At 44.4% G+C, this 8,629-nt stretch overlaps 1 protein-coding gene across 1 annotated transcript in view; it reads right to left on the bottom strand.

The window, feature by feature from the left end:
- Window positions 1-8,179, bottom strand: part of NEMF (nuclear export mediator factor) — a 56,643-nt gene extending 48,464 nt beyond the window's left edge. Inside the window, exons 1-4 of the mRNA XM_040334585.1 lie at window positions 7,990-8,179; window positions 7,703-7,771; window positions 4,818-4,920; window positions 834-959 (exon numbers count right to left, since the gene is read on the bottom strand). Of these exons, the coding sequence (XP_040190519.1) occupies window positions 834-959; window positions 4,818-4,920; window positions 7,703-7,771; window positions 7,990-8,048 (357 nt within the window). The 5' untranslated portion in view covers window positions 8,049-8,179. The remainder of the gene's footprint in view (window positions 1-833; window positions 960-4,817; window positions 4,921-7,702; window positions 7,772-7,989) is intronic.
- Window positions 8,180-8,629: the final 450 nt, after the last annotated feature.

An 8,629-nucleotide genomic window follows, 5' to 3' on the forward strand; every position in this document is an offset into this window, starting at 1 on the left:
CGAGTTGCACATGCGCAGCATAGTTAACAAGACAGCTGGTAGGCAGGAGGAAGCATTTATGACAGAAGAGATCTTTGTTATAAATATCCTGTCTGTCAACAATTTTTTAAAAATGTGAAGCTTTTTTATTTATTTATTTTGCATTGCAGCCTGAAAAGCATTAGTGGTTGGTGGGTGCAATGCTTAGGCTCCTGCAGATTATTCCTCCAGGGACTGGGAGAAGTATGAATGGCCTACAAGTGCGGTGATGTCACTACACTTTGGCTCCATTGAGATCTATAACCTCTGCCATTGTAGGTTTTTTGTTCACAAATTCCTGTGAAAGAATGTCGCAGCTGTGCAGTCCCACCAATTTTGAAATGTAATAGCAGGTGAGGGGAGAAGACACATTTCGCACTGAAACTAGTGCTTAGTCACAGCTGTGACTAAGCACTAGTTTCAATGCGAAACGCGTCAGAAGTCAGGTTTTATTTTGCTGCGACTTGTAGTGCTGTCCTTCTTTCAATAAAAGGCTACAATTTGTTCAGAGTCAATCTTCGTTCCTGCTTTGCAGGTTTTTTCATGTTTGATTACTGCACAGATGTGAAAGAAATACTCAAAGGACACCAAGATTCACGCAAGAATGCACATACGTCTTGTAGCTAGACAATATTTGTTTAGCCTGAAGATCAGCTTAAAAAAAACAGCATTACCCAGCTGCCAGTCTATACTGGGAAAAGATTAGTGAATATTGAAAAAGAAATACAGAGATATCAGTCAAGGCTACAAAGCACAGCCACCACATTAGAGATATGATCTTTGGAAATGTTTTCCTTGTGGCTCTATGATCTTACCCTGTCATAGAGCTCAACAATGAGATGGTAAGCGGCATCATCGGAGCCAAACTGAAAATCCACAATCCTGTCCACTCCAAGCTGCTTAATGCTGACCAGCCGCCTGGAGCGCAGATGCTTCCTGCACTGGAGAGACAAAAAAAAAAAATGCATTTAAAGTTTGATCTTGTCATGAAAAATACATTATGATTGGACTCATTCAAGTTAAGCGGTGCTCTCATTCTTTTTAAAGCAGTGGTTCACCCTCCATAACAACATTTTAGCATAAAATGAGGCATAGTAGCGCGAGCTACAGTATGCCTTTCTTTATTTTTTTAGCCCTGTACTCACTGTGCAATCGTAGAGACAAGATTCCGACTCCCCGCGGGGAATGGGCGTTCCTATGGAGAGGGAAGGTGATTGACGGCCGGCTCTGGCACGTCACGCTCCCCGAAGACAGCCGGAACAGGTCTCGGCTCTTCACGGTGCTATACGGCGCCTGCGCACAGACTATGCGCAGGCGCCGTGAAGCGCCAAGTCCTATTTCGGCTATTTCCGGAGAAGCGTGACGTGCCAGAGCCGGCCGTCAATCACCTTCCCTCTCCATAGGTACGCCCATTCCCCGCGGGGAGTCGGAATCTTGTCTCTACGATTACACAGTGAGTACCGGACTAAAAAAATAAAGACAGGCATACTGTAGCTCGCGCTACTATGCCTCATTTTATGCTAGAGGAAAAATATTTTTTTTTTTTTATTAATAGGGTGAACCCCCTCTTTAATGTTCTCCAGTTGAAAGCAGAAACTGTCATCTTTAAATAAAGTGTTTAACATGGGCTCAGCTAATAAAAACAAAAAAAGACTGATTGGCTGCATTGGAGGCCAGAGGAGAGATTTTCCGTCTAATAGACCCTAGCTCTCTCCTTAAAGAGGATCTGTCACAGCCCATGCGATTACAATGGATGTTGTCTATGAGTACTAGCAGCAAAGTTAATAAAAAAAAAAAAAAAAAAAAAAAAAGAAGTACAGGGAAAAAGTATTGGTACTTGTACTTAAAGTGGAGTTCCACCCGTTTTTTGTCTCCCCCATAAATCTTAAAATAAATAATAATTAAAAAAAAAAAAAAAACATTTTTTATTTTATTTTTATACTCAACTGAAAAGGTGGTTGCTATGCGGAAGTAGCTATTCTACCTCTTCTTCTTCAGTTACTTTCACCCCCTTCCTGCCCAGGCTAATTTTAAGCTTTTGGCAATTTAAATTTTTTGTGGTATTTAATCACCAATGGGTTGTCGTTTTTTGCTATATACACAAAACAAGTACTGAACATTTAGTTTCGATAATAAAATTTTGCAAAAATATTTCTTCATACATTTAGGCCAAAATGTATTCTGCTTGATTTCTTTGGTAAAAATAACCCAAATCAGGGTATATTATTTAGTCTGTGTGAAAGTTATAGAGTCCACAAACTATGGCATATATATACAAACATTGTTTAATCCTGATGTACTAATGGCCTATTTCTTGAGGGCCTAAAATGCCAGGACAGTATAAATACCCCCATATGACCCATTTTTGGAAACTAGACATACCAAGGTATTTAGTAAGAGGCATGGTGAGAGAATACATATACACACTGCATACCGTGTTTCCCCGAAAATAAGACCTACCCCGAAAATAAGACCTAGTGTGATTTTCGGGAAGGGCTGCAATATAAGCCCTACCCCGAAAATAAGACCTAGTTTACAGTGCTGTCCACTCTATTACAGTGTTATTAAGTGTAGAGAGTGTGTGTGTGGGTGTTTATGCGATCTAGTTGTGCCAAATACCATCGGCATATCGCTGACCTTCCGCTGCTCTCAGCTGATCTCACGCTGCTTTCCTCTCCTCTCAGATGTCAGTGGGGGATCTCAAGCTCCCCTCCCTCTGCAGTTCTCGGAGCTTGGAAGAGGCTTCCGACGGAGCACAGAAGCGCCGAGCGGCGCACAACTGATGTTACTCTGCTCTGCTTATTTGCAAGCTGTCAGCGGGGGATGTTGGGCCCCCCTTTCTCTGCAATTCTCGGAGCTTGGAAGAGGCTTCCGACGGAGCATAGAAGCGCCGAGCGGCGCACTTCTGATGTCACTCCGCTCTGCTTACGGTATTTGCAAGCTGTCAGCAGGAGATGTTGGGGCCCCCCTTCCTCTGCAGTGCTCAGAGCTGGGATGAGGGCCCCGGCTGGCCATGGAAGCGGCGAGCGGCGCTCAGCTGATGTCACTCTGCTCTTCTGCAAGCTGTCAGCGGGGGATGTCAGGCCCCCCTGCCTCTGCAGTGCTCGAAGAAGGGGAAGAGAGCTTTGGTGGGTTACAGATGTGCCAAGCACTATAAGGTATGTGGCACTAATGGATTGCAGAGACATACACATTTTGCAATATGTAGTGGATTCTAGGATTTTACAATCACTTTACACGGTTCCACATGGGATTTATGACAGGCATGGGGGAAGAGAAGACAGCACACGGCATGATAAGACCTACCCCGAAAATAAGCCCTAGTGTGTTTTTGGGTGACAAAATTAATATAAGACCCGGGCTTATTTTCGGGGAAACACGGTATTTAAATTGAAAAAAACAAATTTTATTTATTTTTTTACATACTGTCACCAGTGCAGTACATGTAATGCTTTGGGGAGGTGATTTTTTTCGGTTACGATTGCTTATTACAGTTATTATCTGATCGCTTTTTTAAGCAATCATTTTTATGAATGGTATTAATTCATGTGCCATTAAGTATTATTGCAATAGCTGTGATTTGCTATCACATAGTACAGGTGCACTGTGATTAGCCCTGTCTGTACCATGTGATCATGGGGACCAATCACAGAGATCACAACAGCACACAATGATTGGCTAGAAATATAAGCCATTGTGTACATTTGACATGTGATCGCTGTGCAGTGATCCAACCTACCAGATTGAAATTTACTGACACAACATCAAAAAATTTACTGGAATTTCCAAAGGTTACAAAAAGTAGATATTAAGGTAAAAAAATATATTTCTGATCTTATTTTTGATACAGCAAGAAATTAAAATGGGCGGCGCACACACACACACATGAAATTGACTCTCACAGTGACACTAACAGCAGCACAGATGATGATGACACCTCACTGACATGACACGTCTCCTCCTGTCTCTCTCCACACCAGGTGGCCCCTTCAATCTCCAAACAGCACTGACAGTCCCACTTCCATCCTGAAGACCTGCATACGAGGCTTCGGCAGCTCTGCTCTGCTCCCTTGCACCATGACGTCACACGACATGCTCAGGCACACCTGTGGTAGACTGGCACCCTGCCGGTGCTGCCTGAACACACTGTAGCAGGCACTTCAATAGTCTCGGCCAGTTTCGGACCAAAACTGTGCATGTGCAGTTTAAGCCAACTGTTACAGACATATTTTTTACTGGCAACTTTTTCCTGTCACTGGCATATACTGGCGGTTGGCAACAATGTCACTGCGATTGGTCACAGCAATCACATGGTACCAGGGCCAGCCCGATATAGTGATTTGTCTTCCGCTATGTCTGGTGGACACAGCAGCTCACAGATTGTACCACTGCACGGCCCCTAGGGGGCGCACAAGGCATGAAACTGGGAGGGCGCCACATAACATCCACCCAGAATAAGGATGCTCCGGCATAGCTTTTATTTTACAATAGACCAGGCAGGAGGTGGTTAATCCATACATGGCTTGAATTCCAAAAGGTCTTTCTTAAACAAGATTGGCCCAAGAGGCCATCTCAAAAAAATATAACAGACAACCATATCAATCAAATAATACTTGGGAAGCTTGTGAGAAACATAGAAAAATGGTGCCAGAAAAAGGTCAACCATGTAGCCTGAGGGCCTACCATGTACTACATAACTATTCCAAAGGGGTTTGTGCAATCAGAATGTAATGACTAGCTTCAGAAGACCATGACATGTCTAATGTCTTAAATGAGATTGTAATAGATTCCCTTCAAACCTTCATTGCAAACCCAGATGGCATCATATTCTTGGGCCATTCAAACTCTGTGGTGTGAATTCTGATCCCGGATTCCACCAGAATTACGGCTTTAGAGTCTGGCCTGTCAATCAAAAGTAAACAGCCAGTTAGGACTGTGACAAAGAAAAACAATTGTTGGAGAACAAGTTAAATATACAGCGACCCATGGCAAAATAATTGTATATGTAGTTATATAATGTAACATTCACATGGGTTACAGAAAAGGTGCCATGTACATAGGGGGAGGTTTACTAAAACTGGAGCACTCAGAATCTGGTGCAGCTGTGCATTGTAGCCAATCAGCTTCTAACTTCAGCTTGTTCAACTAAGCTTTGACAATAAGGATGAGCTCAGGCGTGTTCGCAAGTCCACGTGCCCGCACCCGCTAGGAAGCGGGCACCACGCAGCGCTATTCACAGGCAGCGAGACATCTTCCGATCCATGGCTGCACAGATCGGGAAATGTCTCACTACCCTTGATTAGCGCTGTGGAGTGTCCGCTTCCTGGCGGGCGTGTGGACTTGCGAATACGCCTGAGCTCATCCTTATTTGACAATAAAACCTGGAAATGGATTGGTTTCTATGTAGAGCTGCACCAAAGTTTGCAATCTCCAGGTTTAGTAAATCTCCCCCATACTGTCACCGATTACCAAACACTCCAAGTCCAAGAAGGTGCATGGAGACAAATGGCTTAATACCCATCCCTCCTTTAATCAGGCATTGCATGATGCCAGCTAAAATGTTGAGTAACCAAACTCAGTTAGATCCTTAGGAGGCCATAGGAGAGATATGGGGTCTAAAATGCATAACATCATTTTTTACCAAAAAATTGAGCATTATATTATGTTTTTGTTCATAAAAAGGAAAGGAATATGGCGCTCCAAATAATGTGATGCCCTTATGAACAATGATGCCATGGTGGCTTTAATAGCACATCTTAGTCAATCAGGAAAATATATTGTGAAAAAGAAAGCAGCCATCCTCAGAGAGTGTCCCTTACCTCTGTCAGCAAGAAGTGTAAGAAGGGAGGGGAGGCGCCAACTGAGATAGTCCTACTATTTGTGGAATATATACACTTACAGGTTCACAGGGTGAAGATGCCCGCCAGGGATGGGAATGGCCTGGGGTATGCTGATGCCGCTCTGCGGGCTCCGGTAACATTCCCTCGGCCGCGGGGGTGTAGAATCCACAGCTTGATCGGATTCTACATCCCCACGGCCGAGGGAACGTTACCGGAGCCCACAGAGTGGCATCAGCATACCCCAGGACATTCCCATCCCTGACGGGCATCTTCACCCCCACGGCCGAGGGAACGTTACCGGAGCCCACAGAGTGGCATCAGCATACCCCAGGACATTCCCATCCCTGACGGGCATCTTCACCCCCACGGCCTAGGGAATGTTAGCGGAGCCCGCAGAGCGGCATCAGCATACCCCAGGACATTCCCATAACCGACGGGCATCTTCACCTCCCACGGCCGAGGGAATGTTACCGGAGCCCGCAGAGCGGCATCAACACACCCCAGGACATTCCCATCCCTGACGGGCATCTTCACCCCCCACGGCCGAGGGAATGTTACCGGAGCCCGCAGAGCGGCATCAACACACCGCAGGACATTCCCATCCCTGACGGGCATCTTCACCCTGTGAACCTGTAAGTGTATATATTCCACAAATAGTAGGACTATCTCAGTTGGCTCCTCCCCTCCCTTCTTACACTTCTTTCTTGTGTACAAAACTCATAAAAGTGTATTTTTTTCCTGAAAACTTGGAGTTTGATAAACCACTGTGCAAATATCATTGCGACATAAAAAATTGCAACACCCACCATTTTAATTTCCAGGGTCTCTGATTATAAAATGTATAATATTTTTGGGGGTCTAAGTAATTAAACAAAAAAAAAAAATTCTAATTATTCTGTTTAAGGGAAATGTCAGGATAGGCCTGGAATGGAAAGCGTTTGTTACCCTAACATTCATATTCCTGGTATGTGTGTCTGCTGTTCCATGGAAAGTCTCCTGTTCTCTTTGTATTGCTTCCTTTATGTGAAATCCCTGCTGTTCCTGCCAGCCCCTCTGCTTTCCTGTTAAAACAGACCACACTAAGCAGGAGAGCGCACCATGGTCAGTTCTCTAGCTATGCTGGGAACTCGGCCTGCTCTCCTCCAATGATCAGACTTGTCCTTACAATCCCTCCCTCTGCACAGCCATTCACTGGGAAGCTCACACTGCTTATGCTGCTTCTCCTCCAGCTCTTATGCAGCTGAGAACAGAGGGAATGGGAACAATGATATTTATAATATTTTTTATATCTAAACACAAAATGTTTGCCTTCCATTTCTATTTTAAACTGAATGGGTTGTTTTACAAGTTAATCATTTAGCCCTGGTTCACACTGGGCTGCGGGAGTGAAGCCGTGCGAGTTCAGCTGAACTCGCACAATTTCACTCCCGCTGGCAGTCCCGATATCGGCCGCGATTTAAGAGATATCTGTGCAGGTTTCTGCACAGATGTCAATGTAAATCGCAAAAAGTAGTACAGGAACTACTTTTTGAAATCGGTGCAGCGCCGCAGATGCGGCATCGCACCGATTAGGACGATGTCATTGCCGGCAAATGCCGCCGATTTGAGATGCGATTTCACATGTGAAATCGCATCTCAAATCAAAGCAAATCGTACCCAGTGTGAACCTGGGCTTACAATCACTTTAAAAAACCCTTTTATACTACACCAGGTCTCTTCCTTGTTATGAATGGTTCCTGAGCCCCTGTGAATGGGGGCCCCCCCCCCCCGCTATCTTGTACCCCCAGTGACCGTTACACACACACATCCTAGATACCAATCCCAGAAAATGCGTCTCCTCTTACTTTTGCAGGCGGATGAGGTAAGTCTTGTTATCCACATCGTAGACATTGTACACGCGCATGCCCAGGAAACTGAGGGATAAAGAGAGACAACACACAGAATTATTGATCAGTTATAAGACCCCATTCATATTAATGATCAGCACTGCACACCGGCAGCCTGCAGCTCTCCAGCTGTTATAGAAGCAGGCAGGGTTAGCTGAGACTTGTAGTCCCCACAACAGCTGGAAATGAAGCTTCCCCACTCCCAAGGCTGATGTTCCAGCTCACACAGCCCTCCTTGTAGTCACCTGTCCTGCAGCTCTGAGATGACAGCCCGGATATCTATGGTATTGAATCTGTTCTTCATATTGCCAGCTCCCTCTTCTGCTGCACTCACTACAAGCGGCCATACACTTCCTGCATCACATGGCACGGCGAGCCACAGGGATCAATTCTGTAAGAGCGTTCAGAAAACTGTGCGACATCTAGTGGCGGTAGATGGAACAGCGTGCAGGCTTTACATGCAGTATTTTCTTTTCTCCAGCAGAGGTCAGTGCTGCACCCAGAGAAGTCCGTAATAATAAAATACAGTATACTGTACAGTATTAGAAATACAGTACCATCATTTGTGATGTAGGCTTTATAATTAGACCTAAATTAAAGAGTAACTTCACTTTCATAGGAAAAAATTGCAAATAATAAAATACGTTTTATATATATATATATATATATATATATATATATATATATATATTAGAGTATATACACTATATTGTCAAACGTTTTGGGACACCCTCCTTTACATGCACAGGAACTTTCATTAAAGCGGGAGTTCACCCAATTAGTTTTTTTTTCTCTTTTCCCCATAGCTGGATGCTCGTTTTGTCTAGGGGAATCGGCTAGTTGTTTTAAAATATGATCCGTACTTACCGCTTACGAGATGCATCG

The sequence above is a fragment of the Rana temporaria genome, unplaced genomic scaffold (genome assembly GCF_905171775.1).
Source record: "Rana temporaria unplaced genomic scaffold, aRanTem1.1, whole genome shotgun sequence".
Taxonomy (NCBI): domain Eukaryota; kingdom Metazoa; phylum Chordata; class Amphibia; order Anura; family Ranidae; genus Rana; species Rana temporaria.